This window comes from Nerophis lumbriciformis, linkage group LG06, assembly GCF_033978685.3.
Source record: "Nerophis lumbriciformis linkage group LG06, RoL_Nlum_v2.1, whole genome shotgun sequence".
Classification (NCBI taxonomy): Eukaryota; Metazoa; Chordata; class Actinopteri; order Syngnathiformes; family Syngnathidae; genus Nerophis; species Nerophis lumbriciformis.
The window spans coordinates 1,240,177-1,260,000 of NC_084553.2; the positions used below are offsets into that span (position 1 = coordinate 1,240,177).

The 19,824-nt window shown below is 38.2% G+C and overlaps 1 protein-coding gene and 1 long non-coding RNA gene across 3 annotated transcripts in view; both read right to left on the reverse strand.

The window, feature by feature from the left end:
• The window catches only part of LOC133608386 (neuropilin and tolloid-like protein 2), a 51,943-nt gene extending 40,985 nt beyond the window's left edge, over nucleotides 1-10,958 (reverse strand). Inside the window, exon 1 of one of the 2 annotated variants that reach the window (XM_061963585.1) lies at nucleotides 10,767-10,958. In XM_061963585.1, coding sequence (XP_061819569.1) covers nucleotides 10,767-10,776 — 10 coding nt within the window. In that variant the 5' untranslated portion in view covers nucleotides 10,777-10,958. Of the gene's footprint in view, nucleotides 1-10,579; nucleotides 10,609-10,766 lie in introns of those variants that run through there. The other variant, XM_061963586.1, reaches the window with a different exon arrangement.
• Nucleotides 10,959-18,961: 8,003 nt separating this feature from the next.
• The window catches only part of LOC133608233 (uncharacterized), a 6,649-nt gene continuing 5,786 nt past the window's right edge, over nucleotides 18,962-19,824 (reverse strand). Inside the window, exon 3 of the long non-coding RNA XR_009815530.1 lies at nucleotides 18,962-19,097. This is a non-coding gene — a long non-coding RNA (uncharacterized lncRNA). The remainder of the gene's footprint in view (nucleotides 19,098-19,824) is intronic.

Genomic DNA, 19,824 nt, shown 5'->3' on the forward strand with positions numbered 1-19,824 from the left:
AGCCAGTAGTGATGTAGAAAACACAGCAAAAATAGCTGGTAATGATCTAGAAAACAATGCAAAAATAGCTGGTAGTGATGTAGAAAACAATGCAAAAATAGCAAGTAGTGATGTAGAAAACAATGCAAAAATAGCAAGTAGTGATGTAGAAAACAATGCAAAAATAGCCAGTAGTGAGGTAGAAAACAATGCAAAAAAAGCTGGTAATGTTTTGGAAAACAATGCAAAAATAGCAAGTAGTGATGTAGAAAGTAATACAAAAATAGCTAGTAGTGATTTAAAAAACCATGCAAAAATAGCTGGTAGTGATGTAGAAAACAATGCAAAAATAGCAAGTAGTGATGTAGAAAACAATGCAAAAATAGCTGGTAGTGATGTAGAAAACAATGTAAAAATAGCTGGTAGTGATGTAGAAAACAATGCAAAAATAGCTAGTAGTGATGTATAAAACAAAGCAAAAATAACTGGTAGTGATGTAGAAAACAATGTAAAAATAGCAAGTAGTGATGTAGAAAACAATGCAAAAATAGCTGGTAGTGATGTAGAAAACAATGCAAAAATAGCTAGTAGTGATGTAGAAAACAATGCAAAAATAGCTGGTAGTGATGTAGAAAACAATGCAAAAATAGCTAGTAGTGATGTAGAAAACAATGCAAAAATAGCTGGTAGTGATGTAGAAAACAATGCAAAAATAGCAAGTAGTGATGTAGAAAACAATGCAAACATAGCCAGTAGTGATGTAGAAAACAATGCAAAAATAGCAAGTAGTGATGTAGAAAACAATGCAAAAATAGCAAGTAGTGATGTAGAAAACAATGCAAACAGCCAGTAGTGATGTAGAAAACAATGCAAAAATAGCAAGTAGTGATGTAGAAAACAATGCAAAAATAGCAAGTAGTGATGTAGAAAACAATGCAAAAATAGCTAGTAGTGTTTTAGAAAACAAAGCAAAAATAGCCGGTAGTGATGTAGAAAACAAAGCAAAAATAGCTGGTAGTGATGTAGAAAACAATGCAAAAATAGCAAGTAGGGATGTAAAAAAACAATGCAAAAATAGCAAGTAGTGATGTAGAAAACAATGCAAAAATAGCAAGTAGTGATGTAGAAAACAATGCAAAAATAGCAAGTAGTGATGTAGAAAACAATGCAAAAATAGCAAGTAGTGATGTAGAAAACAATGCAAAAATAGCAAGTAGTGATGTAGAAAACATTGCAAAAATAGCAAGTAGTGATGTAAAAAACAATGCAAAAATAGCAAGTAGTGATGTAGAAAACAATGCAAAAATAGCAAGTAGTGATGTAGAAAACAATGCAAAAATAGCAAGTAGTGATGTAGAAAACAATGCAAAAATAGCTAGTAGTGTTTTAGAAAACAAAGCAAAAATAGCTGATAGTGATGTAGAAAACAATGCAAAAATAGCAAGTAGTGATGTAGAAAACAATGCAAAAATAGCCGGTAGTGATGTAGAAAACAATACAAAAATAGCTGGTAGTGATGTAGAAAACAATGCAAAAATAGCCAGTAGCGATGTAGAAAACAATGCAAAAATAACAAGTAGTGATGTAGAAAACAATACAAAAATAGCTGGTAGTGATGTAGAAAACAATGCAAAAATAGCAAGTAGTGATGTAGAAAACAATACAAAAATAGCTGGTAGTTATGTAGAAAACAATGCAAAAATAGCAAGTAGTGATGTAGAAAACAATACAAAAATAGCTGGTAGTGATGTAGAAAACAATGTAAAAATAACAAGTAGTGATGTAGAAAACAATGCAAAAATAGCTAGTAGTGATGTAGAAAACAATGCAAAAATAGCTGGTAGTGATGTAGAAAACAATGCAAAAATAGCAAGTAGTGATGTAGAAAACAATACAAAAATAGCTGGTAGTGATGTAGAAAACAATGCAAAAATAGCAAGTAGTGATGTAGAAAACAATGCAAAAATAGCTGGTAGTGATGTAGAAAACAATGCAAAAATAGCAAGTAGTGATGTAGAAAACAATGCAAAAATAGCTGGTAGTGATGTAGAAAACAATGCAAAAATAGCAAGTAGTGATGTAGAAAACAATGCAAAAATAGCCGGTAGTGATGTAAAAAACAATACAAAAATAGCCAGTAGTTATGTAGAAAACAATGCAAAAATAGTCGGTAGTGATGTAGAAAACAAAGCAAAAATAGCCAGTAGTGATGTAGAAAACAATGCAAAAATAGCAAGTAGTGATGTAGAAAACAATGCAAAAATAGCTAGTAGTGATGTAGAAAACAATGCAAAAATAGCAAGTAGTGATGCAGAAAACAATGCAAAAATAGCTGGTAGTGATGTAGAAAACAATGCAAAAATAGCAAGTAGTGATGTAGAAAACAATGCAAAAATAGCCGGTAGTGATGTAAAAAAACAATACAAAAATAGCCAGTAGTGATGTAGAAAACAATGCAAAAATAGTCGGTAGTGATGTAGAAAACAAAGCAAAAATAGCAAGTAGTGATGTAGAAAACAATGCAAAAATAGCTGGTAGTGATGTAGAAAACATTGCAAAAATAGCAAGTAGTGATGTAAAAAACAATGCAAAAATAGCAAGTAGTGATGTAGAAAACAATGCAAAAATAGCCGGTAGTGATGTAGAAAACATTGCAAAAATAGCAAGTAGTGATGTAGAAAACAATGCAAAAATAGCAAGTAGTGATGTAGAAAACAATACAAAAATAGCTGGTAGTGATGTAGAAAACAATGCAAAAATAGCCTGTAGTGATGTAGAAAACAATGCAAAAATAGCCAGTAGTGATGTAGAAAACAATGCAAAAATAGCAAGTAGTGATGTAGAAAACATTGCAAACATAGCCAGTAGTGATGTAGAAAACAATGCAAAAATAGCAAGTAGTGATGTAGAAAACAATACAAAAATAGCCGGTAGTGATGTAGAAAACAATGCAAAAATAGCAAGTAGTGATGTAGAAAACAATGCAAAAATAGCAAGTAGTGATGTAGAAAACAATGCAAAAATAGCTAGTAGTGATGTAGAAAACAATGCAAACATAGCCGGTAGTGATGTAGAAAACAATGCAAAAATAGCAAGTAGTGATGTAGAAAACAATGCAAAAATAGCAAATAGTGATGTAGAAAACAATGCAAAAATAGCCAGTAGTGATGTAGAAAACAATGCAAAAATAGCCAGTAGTGATGTAGAAAACAATGCAAAAATAGCCAGTAGTGATGTAGAAAACAATGCAAAAATAGCCAGTAGTGATGTAGAAAACAATGCAAAAATAGCCAGCAGTGATGTAGAAAACAATGCAAAAATAGCCAGTAGTGATGTAGAAAACAATGCAAAAATAGCCAGTAGTGATGTAGAAAACAATGCAAAAATAGCCAGTAGTGATGTAGAAAACAATGCAAAAATAGCAAGTAGTGATGTAGAAAACAAAGCAAAAATAGCTGGTAGTGATGTAGAAAACAAAGCAAAAATAGCTGGTAGTGAGTTAGCAAACCATGCTAACATTAGCGAGTAGTGAATAGGAGTGTTTGAGTGGAACAAAGAAATGCTGAGTCAGCAAACACAGCTGCTTATTCTACCAAAGAAACTGTGATGTTGTGCCCCACACTTATTCTACTTATTGTACTACTGTACATACAAGTTGTGTGTATGCACTTATTGTACTAGTGTACATACAAGTTGTGTGTATGCACTTATTGTACTAGTGTACATACAAGTTGTGTGTATGCAGTACAACATGGTTGTGTGTTTGACTTGTCCTCACTTTGTGCACACAAAGCTGAAACAACACATCAGGTCTTACAGTCGTGCACCAAACTGAACCAGCAGTGACAACAACTACACTCCATTATTCACATCATCAAAAACTACACTCAACTATTGACATCATCAAAAACTACACTCCATTATTGACATCATCAATGTTCTACAACATTGGACGCTGCTTTAGAACGTTCTACAACATTTGACATTGTTCTACGTTCTACATTTGACACTGTTTTAGAATACTCTACATTTGACATTGTTTTAGACGTCTACACTGTCCTACATTTTACTGTGTTCTATGTTTTACAACATTTGACACTGTTTTAGAATACTCTACATTTGACATTGTTTTAGACGTCTACACTATCCTACATTTTACTGTTCTATGTTCTACAACATTTGACACTGTTTTAGAATACTCTACATTTGACATTGTTTTAGACGTCTACACTATCCTACATTTTACTGTTCTATGTTCTACAACATTTGACACTGTTTTAGAATACTCTACATTTGACATTGTTTTAGACGTCTACACTGTCCTACATTTTACTGTGTTCTATGTTTTACAACATTGGACGCTGTTTTAGAATACTCTACATTTGACATTGTTTTAGACGTCTACACTGTCCTACATTTTACTGTGTTCTATGTTTTACAACATTTGACACTGTTTTAGAATACTCTACATTTGACATTGTTTTAGACGTCTACACTGTCCTACATTTTACTGTGTACTATGTTTGACAACATTTGACACTGTTTTAGAATACTCTACATTTGACATTGTTTTAGACGTCTACACTGTCCTACATTTTACTGTGTCCTACGTTCAACATTTGACACTGTTTTAGAATACTCTACATTTGACATTGTTTTAGACGTCTACACTGTCCTACATTTTACTGTGTACTATGTTTGACAACATTTGACACTGTTTTAGAATACTCTACATTTGACATTGTTTTAGACGTCTACACTGTCCTACATTTTACTGTGTCCTACGTTCAACATTTGACACTGTTTTAGAATACTCTACATTTGACATTGTTTTAGACGTCTACACTGTCCTACATTTTACTGTGTTCTATGTTTGACAACATTTGACACTGTTTTAGAATACTCTACATTTGACATTGTTTTAGACGTCTACACTGTCCTACATTTTACTGTGTTCTATGTTTGACAACATTTGACACTGTTTTAGAATACTCTACATTTGACATTGTTTTAGACGTCTACACTGTCCTACATTTTACTGTGTTCTATGTTTTACAACATTTTACACTGTTCTACAAAATTGTACACTGTTCTGCATTTGACATTGTGCTATGTTTTATATTTGACATTGTTTTAGAATATTCTACAATGTGGTCTATGTTTGACAATTGTCTACATTTTACAACATGTTACACTCTTCTACAACAATTCTCCATGGTGTTTGTTGTACATTGTTGTATGTTTTACAATGGGGCGGCATGGCGTAGTCGGTAGAGCAGCCGTGCCAGAAACGTGAGGGTTGCAGGTTCGCTTCCCGCCTCTTGACATCCAAATTGCTGCTGCTGTGTCCTTGGGCAGGACACTTCACCCTTGAATGAATGATGAAAGTAGCTTACCACCACCACCAGGTGTGAATGAATGATGGCTTCTCACTTCTCTGTGAGCGCTTTGAGTATCTAATAATAGAAAAGCGCGATATAAAATCTAATCCATTGTTATTATTATTATTATTAATGTACAACATTTTACAATGTTCTACATATTACAATGAACTAAGTTCTACAACATTTGACACTGTTTTAGAATGTGCTACAACATTTTACACTGTCCTACAACGTTTAACACTGTGCTATGTTTTACATTGTCCTACGTTTTACAACATTTTACACCGTCCTATAACGTTTTACAATGTTCTATATTTTACATTGTTCTACAACATTGTACACTATCCTACAACATTTTACATCGTGCTATGTTTTACAATGTCCTACATTTTACAACATTTTACACTGTCCTATAACATTTTACAATGTTCTATATTTTACATCGTTCTACAACACTGTTCTATAACATTTGATACTGTTCTTAAATGTTCTTAATTGTTCAACAACGTTGTACACTGTTCTGCATTTTACATTTTACAACATTTCAAACAGTTCTATAACGTTTTACATGGTGCTACGTTTTACAACATTTGACACTGTTTTACATTTGACACTGTTCTACAACATTTTGATAACGTTATACGCCGTCTTATAACGTGCTACAACATTGCACTATATTTTGCAACAGTTTACACTGTTCTACAATGTTTTTCATTGTTCTATAACATTTTACACTATTGTAGGTTTCACACTGTTCTACGTTTTGCAACATTTTACATTGTTTTAGAACATACAACGTTCTACAATGTTTTACATTGTCCTACGTTTTACAAAATTGTACACTTTTTTTTAGCACACTCTACAGCATTTTACATTGTTGTAAGACTTTTTACAACATTTTACACTGTTCTACAACGTTTTACATTGTCCTACGTTTTGCACTGTTTGTTAATGTTTAACAGTGCTTCACGCTGTTCGACAACATTGTACACTCCTATACAACGTTCTACAACACTTTACAATGTTCTACGTTTGACATTGTACTCCAACATTTTTGACTGTTTTACAACATTGTGTACTCTTCTACAACGTTCTACAACACTGTTTGACAACATTGCAGAGCATAATGTTTTACATTGCTTATTGTGTTCTACAGCGTTTCGTAGTGTTCTACAACATTGTACACACTTATACAACGTTCTACAACATTTTACACTGTTCTACAACGTTTGGCATTGTTCTACGTTTTACACTGTTAATGCTTAACAGTGCTTCACGCTGTTCTACAACATTGTGCACTCTTATACAACGTTCTACAACATTTTACAACGTTCTACGTTTGGTATTGTACTCCAACATTTTTGACTGTCTTACAACATTGTGTACTTCTCTACAACATTCTACAACATTTCACAGTGTTTGACAACATTGCAGAGCATAATGTTGTAGCGTTTTGCAGTGTTCTACAACATTGTACACTCTTATACAACATTCTACAACATTTTACACTGTAACGTTTGTCATTGTTCTACGTTTTACACTGTTTGTTAATGTTTAACAGTGCTTCACACTGTTCGACAACATTGTACACTCTTATACAACGCTCTACAACATTTTACAACATTCTACAACGTTTGGCATTGTACTCCAGCATTTTTGACTGTTTTACAACATTGTGTACTCTTCTACAACGTTCTACAACACTGTTTGACAACATTGCAGAGCATAATGTTTTACATTGTTTGTTGTGTTCTACAGCGTTTCGCAGTGTTCTACAACATGGTACACACTTATACAACGTTCAACAACATTCTACAACATTTTACAATGTTCTACGTTTGGCATTGTTATCCAACATTTTTGACTGTTTTACAACATTGTGTACTCTTCTACAACATTCTACAACACTGTTTGACAACATTATGTTCATGTTGTACATTGTTTGTTGTGTTCTACAGCGTTTCGCAGTGTTCTACAACATTGTACACACTTATACAACGTTCTACAACATTCTACAACATTTACAATGTTCTACGTTTGGCATTGTACTCCAACATTTTTGACTGTTTTACAACATTGTGTACTCTTCTACAACATTCTACAACACTGTTTGACAACATTATGTTCATGTTGTACATTGTTTGTTGTGTTCTACAGCGTTTTGCAGTGTTCTACAACATTGTACACACTTATACAACGTTCTACAACATTCTACAACATTTTACAATGTTCTACGTTTGGCATTGTACTCCAACATTTTTGACTGTTTTACAACATTGTGTACTCTTCTACAACGTTCTACAACACTGTTTGACAACATTATGTTCATGTTGTACATTGTTTGTTGTGTTCTACAGCGTTTTGCAGTGTTCTACAACATTGTACACTCTTATACAACGTTCTACAACATTTTGCACTGTTCTACAACGTTTTACATTGTCCTACGTTTTACACTGTTTGTTAATGTTTAACAGTGCTTCACGCTGTTCGACAACATTGTACACTCTTATACAACGTTCTACAACACTTTACAATGTTCTACGTTTGGCATTGTACTCCAGCATTTTTGACTGTTTTACAACATTGTGTACTCTTCTACAACGTTCTACAACACTGTTTGACAACATTGCAGAGCATAATGTTTTACATTGTTTGTTGTGTTCTACAGCGTTCCGCAGTGTCCTACAACATTGTACACTCTTATACAACATTCTATGTTTGACATTGTACTCCAACATTTTTGACTGTTTTACAACATTGTGTACTCTTCTACAACGTTCTACAACACTGTTTGACAACATTGCAGAGCATAATGTTGTACATTGTTTGTTGTGTTCTACAGCGTTTTGCAGTGTTCTACAACATTGTACACTCTTATACAACGTTCTACAACATTTTACACTGTTCTACAACGTTTGGCATTGTTCTACGTTTTACACTGTTAATGTTTAACAGTGCTTCACGCTGTTCGACAACATTGTACACTCTCATATAACGTTCTACAACATTTTACAACGGTCTACATTGTTTGGCATTGTACTCCAACATTTTTGACTGTTTTACAACATTGTGTACTCTTCTACAACATTCTACAACATTTCACAGTGTTTGACAACATTGCAGAGCATAATGTTGTACATTGTTTGTTGTGTTCTACAGCGTTTTGCAGTGTTCTACAACATTGTACACTCTTATACAACGTTCTACAACATTTTACACTGTAACGTTTGTCATTGTTCTACGTTTTACACTGTTTGTTAATGTTTAACAGTGCTTCACACTGTTCGGCAACATTGTACACTCTTATACAACGTTCTACAACATTTTACAACGTACTACGTTTGACATTGTACTCCAACATTTTTGACTGTTTTACAACATTGTGTACTCTTCTACAACGTTCTACAACACTGTTTGACAAAATTGCAGAGCATAATGTTTTACATTGTTTGTGGTGTTCTACAACGTTTCGCAGTGTTCTACAACATTGTACACTCTTATACAACATTCTACAACATTTTACACTGTTCTACAACGTTTGGCATTGTTCTACGTTTTACACTGTTAATGTTTAACAGTGCTTCACGCTGTTCGACAACATTGTACACTCTTATACAACGTTCTACAACATTTTACAACGGTCTATGTTTGGCATTGTACTCCAACATTTTTGACTGTTTTACAACATTGTGTACTCCCCTACAACATTCTACAACATTTCACAGTGTTTGACAACTTTGCAGAGCATAATGTTGTACATTGTTTGTTGTGTTCGACAACATTGTACACTCTTATACAACGTTCTACAACATTTTACAACATTTGGTATTGTACTCCAGCATCTACAACATTCTACAACACTGTTTGACAACATTGCAGAGCATAATGTTTTACATTGTTTGTTGTGTTCTACAGCGTTTCGCAGTGTTCTACAACATGGTACACTCTTATACAACGTTCTACAACATTTTACACTGTTCTACAACGTTTGGCATTGTTCTACCTTTTACCCTGTTAATGTTTAACAGTGCTTCACGCTGTTCGGCAACATTGTACACTCTTATACAACGTTCTACAACGTTTGGCATTGTACTCCAGCATTTTTGACCATTTCACAACATTGTGTACTCTTCTACAACGTTCTACAACACTCTGACACTGACAAAATTGCAGAGCATAATGTTTTACATTGTTTGTTGTGTTCTACAACATTGTACACTATTCCACAACACTGTTCGGCAACATTGCAGAGCATAATCTTTGACATTGTTGTGTTCTACAGCGTTTGGCGGTGTTCTACAACATTGTACACGCTTACACGCCGTTCTACGACTTTGTACACCGCCTCTACAACGCGACAGGACATCCGGTGAGGTTCTACAAGGCACTATGGAATGTTTGCAAGAGTTTGCGCTGTTCTACATTCCAAGCGCATGCAGCTGCTGACAATGTCTGCCTGTGATAAGCGCCACCAACCTGCATGAAGATCCCCACCAGTGTCTCATCATGTCAGCCAATACACAACAAGATTCATGTTGTACAATATGTTGCAGTGAGGATTACATTAATACATTTATTTATATATTTTTAATGATTGAAATGTAAAAAGTCACCTGTTTTATCTTAAAAATGCTATTTTGGGACAATGTTTTCCTATCAGATGAATCAAGAAGCAGACAATGAGTGAGGGGGAGTCATCCAGGTCTAACACCGGTGAAGCCCGGCGAAGCATGCCGCTGACGAGGCTCGGAGCCCGGCTGCGCTCTGTCCGATAATGGAACCACGTTTCGGTCCGCCGGCGCGCTGTCCGATAATGGAACCACGTTTTGGTCCGCCGGCGCGCTGTCCGATAATGGAACCATGCCCACCCATGCATTGAAGAGTGGCTCAAATTGGACGAATTAAAATTAACTCTTATAATTATTTTATTTTTATTTTACTTGAACGTCAATTTAAATGTTTAAACGACATAAATATGACGTATATCAATAAAACGTGCAACAATGAAAAAGACATGTAGGTCAGTATGACCAGGACAAAGACCCCCCATGGTTCCGTGCACGCGGGTCCGGAGTGCACTTAGAACCGCGACACGAGCCGAACGGACGCTCGTCCGTCCACGACACGCACGCAACATGAGTTCGTACGTGGATCATTTCAGAAAGCAGGTTGGCTTCCATCAACCTTTTTTTTTGCGAGTGGAAATCCGGTCTTACCTCTGCGCATTATTCCCTCTCCTGGTTGTGGTTCCGACCCAAATGAACATCCGGAGCGCAAAAAACACGAGCCGAACGGACGCTCGTCCACGACACGCACGACTGGACCGGAACACGCACGCAACATTTCAAAAAGCAGGTTGGCTTCCATCAACATCTTTTTTTGCGAGCGGAAATCCGGTCTTACCTCTGCGCATTATTCCCTCTCCTGGTTGTGGTTCCGACCCAAATGCTCCTGTTCGGTTCTAGCAGAACCTTCCGGCCGCGTCCATCTCCACAGGACCAGCAAAAGTCCAGCTCGTCTTCGTCCTCCGGCGGTACATCCAGCGCGCACGTCCCGCACCTGCAGGCTCCCGAGGAAAGCGCAGCCCTCAGCCGGCCATCGTCACCCGAAGCTCGGCTTCGCGACTGTCGGTGCGTCCCCGCCAGGTGAGGCGAGCTCAGGTATCCGAGAGCAGGTGGAGGAGGATGGAGAGGCGGAGAAAAGATGGAAGAGGAGATGAGCGCGCTCCTCGTCCGTGTGCGCACTGAGGAGCGCGCGTGCATGAGGAGCATTTCAAGCTGCCTTACTAGCGGGGTTGTCAAGCGAAATAACATACCATTCTGTTTCCGGTTGGCTCCTTCAAACTAATAGCAAAAGCGGAAAAAGTCAAGTTTAATACAAAAAAAAAAACCCCACAATGTCAATAATAATAATAATAATGATGATAAAAAATATCATTTTTGAATTGCACAATCTCCTCCATGGAAATAATAATGATAGATTTTATTTGTAAAAAGCACTTCACATCGAGCTAACAACCTCAAAGTGCTACAGTGTATTGAATGAATTAATAAAAATAATTAAAAAATAAAATAAAAACTAGGGCAGCCAAATAGCTAGAACTAGTATGCATATATATATATATATATATATATATATATATATATATATATATATATATATATATATATATATATATATATATATATAAAGGCTTTTTTAAAAAGAAGGGTTTTTAAGCCTTTTTTAAAGGGGAACATTATCACCAGACCTATGTAAGCGTCAATATCATACTTGCCAACCTTGAGACCTCCGATTTCGGGAGGTGGGGGCCGGGGGGCGTGGTCAGGGGTGGGGCGGGGCGTGGTTAAGAGGGGAGGAGTATATTGACAGCTAGAATTCACCAAGTCAAGTATTTCATACATCCATCCATCCATTTTCTACCGCTTATTCCCTTTAGGGGTCGCGGGGGGCGCTGGAGCCTATCTCAGCTACAATCGGGCGGAAGGCGGTGTACACCCTGGACAAGTCGCCACCTCATCGCAGGGCCAACACAGATAGACAGACAACATTCACACTCACATCCACACACTAGGGCCAATTTAGTGTTGCCAATCAAACTATCCCCAGGTGCATGTCTTTGGAGGTGGGAGGAAGCCGGAGTACCCGGAGGGAACCCACGCAGTCACGGGGAGAACATGCAAACTCTATATATATATATATATATATATATATATATATATATATATATATATATATATATATGTATGTGTGGGGAAAAAAAATAAAAAAATCACAAGACTATTTCATCTCTACAGGCCTGTTTCATGAGGGGGTTCCCTCAATCATCAGGAGATTTTAATGGGAGCATTCACATACCATGGTTTATATAGGGCACAGAGTGGGTGGGTACAGGCTGGCGTAGTACCTAGGAGGTGTTTCCGTCTGTGGCGGCATGCTGTTACAATTTCGCTGCGCTTGTTGAGGGATGACAGGTCTGGACGGTAAATAATAAACAGTTTCTCTTTCAAGCATAGGTTGCATCTTTTATTACCACTATTGTAAGGTGTGCTGGATGCAAGAATTTGCCATGTTATTGAATATTCAACATTATTGTCTTTGAGGTCCCAAATGTGTTTGCTGAGTTCTGTGGTATTCCGCAGGTTTTGGTTCCTGAAAGAAGCCTTGTGATTGTTCCATCTGGTTTTAAACTCTCCCTCGGTTAATCCTACATATGTGTCGGATGTGTTAATGTCCTTGCGTGTTACCTTAGATTGGTAGACAACTGATGTTTGTAAGCACCCCCCGTTGAGAGGGCAATCAGGTTTCTTTCAGCAGTTGCAGCCTTTATTGGTTTTGGAGTCGCTCTGTCCGGGGGCCGACGGCTCATTTGCAATTGTTTTGTTGTGGTTTGAGATAATTTGTTGTATATTGTTCATACAGCTGTAGCTCAATTTAATGTTGTTCTTGTTGAATACTTTTCTTAGGGTGTTGTCTTTGGGAAAGTGTTTGTCAATCAGATTGAGGAATTTGTGTCCAATGTTAGTTGAGACGTTTTTGCTGTATGGAGGGGTTGTACCAGATGATGTCGTTTCGTTTTCTGTTCTTTTTTGGTTGGTTTCCTGGCGTGGGTTCATAGGTGAGGGTGAAATTGTATCCGCTTTCATCAAGGGCTTTTTGGTACGGGGGGGTTGCTTGGTCAAATTCAGCTTTGCTAGATGACAGCATCGATAGCCTTTTATTAATTCCGGTAGGTATTCTTTTCGTGTATATATATATATATATATATATATATATACATCCTGAAAATATGCAAACAAAACTGTGTTTAGATAATTGATACTTCAAACTTGCATAAATAAATATTAAGGAATATAACATCACTTGGCTTCTGAGAGCTTCAAAATGTAATGAATAAAATGCTAAAGTTGTTGATAAACAAGCAATTATTTTAATAATTAAATATGGTCATTTTAAATGAATTATGATCATTTAAAAATAATATATAATTCTATGGCTGGATGTAATAAGGAGTCAGAAAAAATACAAATAAAAATACAATTCATTTTGATGTTTTTAGCAAAACATAGTAAAAATGTATTTCGTTTTTTTTGTTTTTTTTAATTAAGAAATATATTTATTTTTAGGTAAGATAAACATAATAATACAATTTATCTCTAGTCTGGATGATTTAGTTCTTGTCACCCTGTTGTCCTGAAAAAAAGGCTGTCCTCACTCTGGTCCGCATGGAGCTGGAGGGGGCGTGGCCTCCAGCTCCGGCTGAAAATCGGGAGATTTTCGGGAGAATATTTGTCCCGGGAGGTTTTCGGGAGAGGCGCTGAATTTCGGGAGTCTCCCGGAAAATTCGGGAGGGTTGGCGAGTATGGTCAATATATACCTTGATGTTGCAGGAAAAATACCGTATATTTTTTTAACCGATTTCCGAACTCTAAATGGGTGAATTTTGCCGAATTAAACGCCTTTCTAATATTCGCTCTCGGAGCGATGACGTCACAACGTGGCGTCACATCGGGAAGCAATCCGCCATTTTCTCAAACTACCGAGTCAAATCAGCTCTGTTATTTTCCGTTTTTTCCGACTGTTTTCCGTACCTTGTGTCATGACTTGGTCCGGTGTGTGTGCTTTTCCAGGATGCAACGGAAAGTTGGCTCGTGCGAGACGGGAATGAAGGTACATGATTTATTATTATCAAAAAAAGGAATAAATGAAAGCGCGCACAGTGGCGGAGAATAAACTATAAAACCAAAAGACTATAGCAAAAAAGTACAAACAAAAAACACGCACAATGGCGGAGAACAAACTATGAAACCAAAAAGACTATAAATATGGAACAAAAACTTACTTGGCTTGGACAAAAGTAGTTGCTTGAGGAATTGACATGAAAAGAAGTATCAGGCATGAACAGAGCATAAATGTGTTGAGGTCGTCAGGACGAACAACAGAAAATGAATGAACTTAAATACTATGGACATGATTAGTGAAAGCAGGTGCGTGACTCAAAACGTGAAACAGGTGCGTGACGTGACAGGTGAAAACTAATGGTTGCTATGGTGACCAGACAAGGGAGTGAAAAGACAGAAACTAAACAAAACATGACTTAAAACAAAACATGATAATACAGACATGACACCTTGGAGACATCATGCCTCGTCGGAGGGTGTAACAACACCAACAGGGACGGATTCAAGTTGCACCAGTGGTCCAAAGATGCCAAAGTGGCAAGAAATTGAACGTTTGTTCCGCACACTTTACCGACGAAAGCTACGCTACGACAGAGATGGCAAGAATGTGTGGATATCCTGCGACACTCAAAGCAGATGCATTTCCAACCATAAAGTCAAAGAAATCTGCCGCCAGACCCCCATTGAATCTGCCGGAGTGTGTGAGCAATTCAGGGACAAAGGACCTCGGTAGCACGGCAAGCAATTGGCGGCAGTTTGTTCCCGCAGACGAGCGAGCTAAACCCCCTGGATGTCTTGGCTCACACCGTCAAGAGAAGAATATCGACCCTAGCTTCCCTGGCCTGCATCAACTCCAAAACTGGACAGATCAGTTTTCAGGAAAAGAAAGTGGATGAGGGTATGTCTACAGAATATATTAACTGATGAAAATTGGGCTGTCTGCACTGTCGGGTGGAGGATTTGGGGCTGAGCAGTTCTTTGAGGTAGAGGGGGGCATTTCCATGGTGGGTTAGTAGGGAGACTTTGTATTCAATCCTGAGTGGAACAGGAAGCCAGTGAAGGGATTTGAGAACTGGTGTGATATGGTCATATTTCCGCACTCTCATCAGGATCCTAGCAGCACTATTCTGTATGTATTGCAGCTTCTGGAATGTTCTTGCTGGGGATCCCCACAAGAAGTGTGTTGCAGTAGTCAGAGGGGGAAATGCTCCCCTCTACCTCAAAGAACTGCTCACCCCCAAATCCTCCACACGGCACCTCCGCTCCGGACAGGCTAACCTCCTCCAACCTCCGAGGACAAAGCTACGAACAATGGGAGTCTGTGGAACGCTCTCCCTGACCACCTGAGGGCACCACAGACTGTGGATGCTTTTAATAAAGGCTTAGAAACCCTCCTTTAAAAAAAAATTTTTTTTTTTTAAATATATGCATACTAGTTTTAGCTATTTGGCTGTTCTAGTTTTTATTTTTTATTATCTTTTTTTTTTAAATACACTGTAGCACTTTGAGGTTGTTTACTCAATGTAAAGTGCTCTTTTTTTTATTATTGTTATTATTATTGACTTTAATTATTTAATATTTTCCTGTTTGTTTACCACTAAATCTTATTTTTTTATATTCAGTAACTCAGTTACCGTTACTACATGATGCGTTACTGCGTTATTTTACGTTATTTTTTTATGTAGTATCGGCCAGAAACAGAAAATCTGAGTGTGTTTTATTGGAGCGCTGCGGTGTCGTCCTTCTGATTCTTCCTGTGTCACAACGGGGACAAGAGAAGAGGCGGTGTGTGCGTGTGTGTGTGTGTGTACGTGTGTGTGTGTGGGTGTGTAGATATAGTTAAATAAAACCTCTGCCTTGTTTTTAATGACTACTTAGGCATGCTGCGCTACTGTATTCTAATGTCGGTCATCTTGGTGGTACTTCTGAGGTGCGACTTGGTGAACAAAGTTGGAAAAGCACTGATCTAGATCCAATGTAGACATTTTATTTTGTACTGAAAGTAGTGGGAATTCCACTTGAACTATATTTATGTTTACTTTTTATTTATTTTTTTAATATCCCACTAAAACATGATCGTAAAGTCAACTGAGTCCACAAGGTTGTTTATTCTGAGCGGAAATTTATTGTTAATGCTTTTATTTTGAAACACACTCACCTTCCGTGTGTGATCTGTCATGCTGAAGTCTCACACACACACACACGCGTGCGTACACGTGCGTGTGTGTGAGACTTCAGCATGACAGATCACACACGGAAGTTGAGTGGGTTTCAAAATAAAAGCATTAACATTCTCATGTGTTTATAGTTACTAAATACATGAGAAGTTACTCAGTACTTGAGTACTTTTTTTTACTCAATACTCACTCAAGTACTTCTGTGATATCGTGACACATTTCGGGGGGTCGAGGGGGAAATGCTCTCTCTTCCTCGAGTAGAAACACAACACTTTTTTTCTCACACAGTCGCCAGTTTTTATTCTTCACAAGTTGGTCAGCACAGAAATAAATTATTATTACATTTTAGTCGCCAAACAACTTTGGAACAAAGCAAGAACGCTCGCAGCTTCCAAGGAGCAGGAAGTTGTGACCAAGGAGCAAGAATAAGTGACCAAGGAGCAGGAAGTTGTGAGCACAAGTCTTGGCGACACAAATAAGACTTTTTTTAAACGGCGTTTGATGACAGAAAATGTTAAGGATGAACATTCGAACACGTGATTGGACGCCAGCCAGGCACGCAGTCGGCCATCTTGGATGTGGCGTCAGAAGGTCGGAGTCAAACTTTCATGCCAAACTTAAACGTGAGACGGACTAAGAACTAAGGACTAAGGACTAAGGACTAAGAACTAAAGACTAATGACTAAGGACTAAGGACTAAGAACTAAGGACTAAGAACTAAAGACTAAGAACTAAGGACTAAGGACTAAGGACTCTTGAGGGACCAGGCTAGTCAAGGGGGAACATTAAGGGAGAAATTAGGGGGAAATAGAGAGGGAAAGGGGAATATTAAGGGATAAATAGGGGGCAAAAAAAAAAAAGCGGGCACATTAAAGGGAAAAGAAAAGGGGGAAAATTAATGAACAAAAAAAAGGGGGCAAATCAAGGAGCAAAATAAAAGGGGGGGTAATTTTAGGGGGGAAAGGGGGCACATTAAGGGACAAAGAAAAGGGGTTAAAAAGGGGTGAAATCAAAGGTAAAATAAAAGTGGGGGAATTAGAAGGCAAAAAAAGGGGGCAGATTAAGGGGCAGAGATAAGGGGAAATTTAGGGGGGGGAGGGGGTAAATTAAGAGACAAAAAAGGGGGAACATCAAGGGGAAATAAAAGTGGGAAAAGGGGATTAATTAGGGGGGTAATTGAGGGAAAGGGGGCACATTAAGGGGCAAAGAAAAGGGGGGGGGTAATTAAGGGGAAAACAAAAGGAGGCACATTAAGGGGGAAATTAGGAGGCAAAAAAGGGGCACATTAAGGGGAAAAGAAAAGGGGGTTAAAAAGGGGTGAAATCTAAGGTAAAATAAAAGGGGGGTAAATTAGGAGGCAAAAAAGGGGGGCACATTAAGGGGCAGAGATAAGGGGAAATTAGGGGGGGAAGGGGGTAAATTAAGGTACAAACAAAGGGGGTACATTAAGGGGAAATAAAAGGGGAAAAGGGGGTTAATTGGGGGGAAATTAGGGGGAAAGGGGGGAACATTAAGAGGAAAAAAAGGGGGTTAAAAAGGGGTGAAGTCAAAGGTAAAATAAAAGTGGGGGAATTAGAGGCCAAAAAAAGTGGGGGGCCGATTAAGGGGCAGAGATAAGGGGAAATTTAGGGGGGAGAGGGGGTAAATTAAGGGACAAAAAAGGGGGAACATTAAGGGGAAATAAAAGGGAAAATAGGGGTTAATTAGGGGGGAAATTGGGGGAAAGGGGGGCACATTAAGGGGAAAAGAAAAGGGGGGGAATTAAGGGACAAACAAAAGGGGGCACATTAAGGGGAAATAAAAGGGGGAAAAGGGGGTTAATTAGGGTGGAAAATTGGGGGAAAGGGGGGCACATTAAGGGGAAAAGAAAAGGGGGGAAATTAAGGGACAAACAAAAGGGGGCACATTAAAGGGGAAATTAGGAGGCAAAAAAGGGGGCACATTAAGGGGAAAAGAAAAGGGGGCACATTAAGAGAAGGAAAGGGGGTTAAAAAGGGGTGAAATCTAAGGTAAAATGAAAGGGGGGTAAATTTGGAGGCAAAAAAGGGGGGCACATTAAGGGGCAGAGATAAGGGGCAAGGGGGGGTAAATTAAGGGACAAACAAAGGGGGTACATTAAGGGGAAATAAAAGGGGAAAAAGGGAGTTAATTAGAGGGAAATTGGGGGAAAGGGGGGCACATTAAGGGGAAAGAAAAGGGGGGAAATTAAGGGACAAACAAAAGGGGGCACATTAAAGGGGAAATTAGGAGGCAAAAAAGGGGGCACATTAAGGGGAAAAGAAAAGGGGGCACATTAAGAGAAGAAAAGGGGGTTAAAAAGGGGTGAAATCTAAGGTAAAATGAAAGGGGGGTAAATTTGGAGGCAAAAAAGGGGGGCACATTAAGGGGCAGAGATAAGGGGAAAGGGGGGGTAAATTAAGGGACAAACAAAGGGGGTACATTAAGGGGAAATAAAAGGGGGAAAAGGGGGTTAATTGGGGGAAATTAGGGGGAAAGGGGGACACATTAAGGGGAAAAGAAAAGGGGTGAAAATTAAGGGACAAACAAAAGGAGGCACATTAAGGGTAAAAGAAAAAGGGGGCACATTAAGGGTAAAGGAAAAGGGGGAGAAATTAAGGGTAAAAGAAAAGGGGGCAAAATTAAGGGTTAAAAAAGGGAGTAATAAACAGACAAAGAAAAGGGAAAAATGAAGGGTGAAATAAAAAGGGGGAAGAGTAGAGAGGGGCACAAATAAAAAGGGGGCGAGGAGAAAGGGGCCACAGCAGTAGAAGAGCTAAGTTAAGGGGGACAATCTCCCATGATGCAACACTGCTGGGTCACATGGCGTCAAAATGGAAGCGGTGAGCTTCTTGTCTCTTCTCGCGGTCGTCTGCTTTCTGAGGGCCACACAAAGACAAGAAGAAGAAAAAGATGAGATGCTTTCTGAGGGCCACAAGAAGAAGAAAAAGATGAAATTCACGTGGACTGAATGGATTTAAAAAGAGCAAACAGGAAGTGGCTGATGGACACTTCCTCCCAAAGGTGAAGCGGGGACCTTTCAAGCTGTCAATCAAATGTTGATCTATCGGAAAATGTCCTTCTTGTCTTCGAAGACGGACGCAGAACTTTTTTAGGGTCTAATTGCACATGTGGGGGTTCTCTTCAGTCATCTCAGGGGTCCCAGTCCTCCTTAACCCCCCTCCAACCTTTTGCAGACGCACGTCGTCTATCCTCTCTGCTCTCTGATGCCCAACAATGACGTCGGTCCTGCGCGAGTGGGCTTGTCTCAGGTGGAAGAATCTACAAGTATGTTGTGAAAAAACTACTCAAGTACTGATGAGTAACCTGTTCCTTTAATGATGACGGCAACAAATATAAAATCCATTATTATTGTTATTATTAAATAATGCACAAAAACATAAAAATAGCAATGAGCAAATTCAGAGCCAGGAATATCTCTTAAGCAACTAAAACAATAATATATATTAAATAATAATACATTAACATTAAAAAAAATAAGGCAAATTGAGGCACAATAACTTAACAGCACCATAGAGCTCAGTAGGCAGAGATTACGAAGGAAAATAACAAGTTAGCCTTTACGTAAACCATAAACTGATAGGT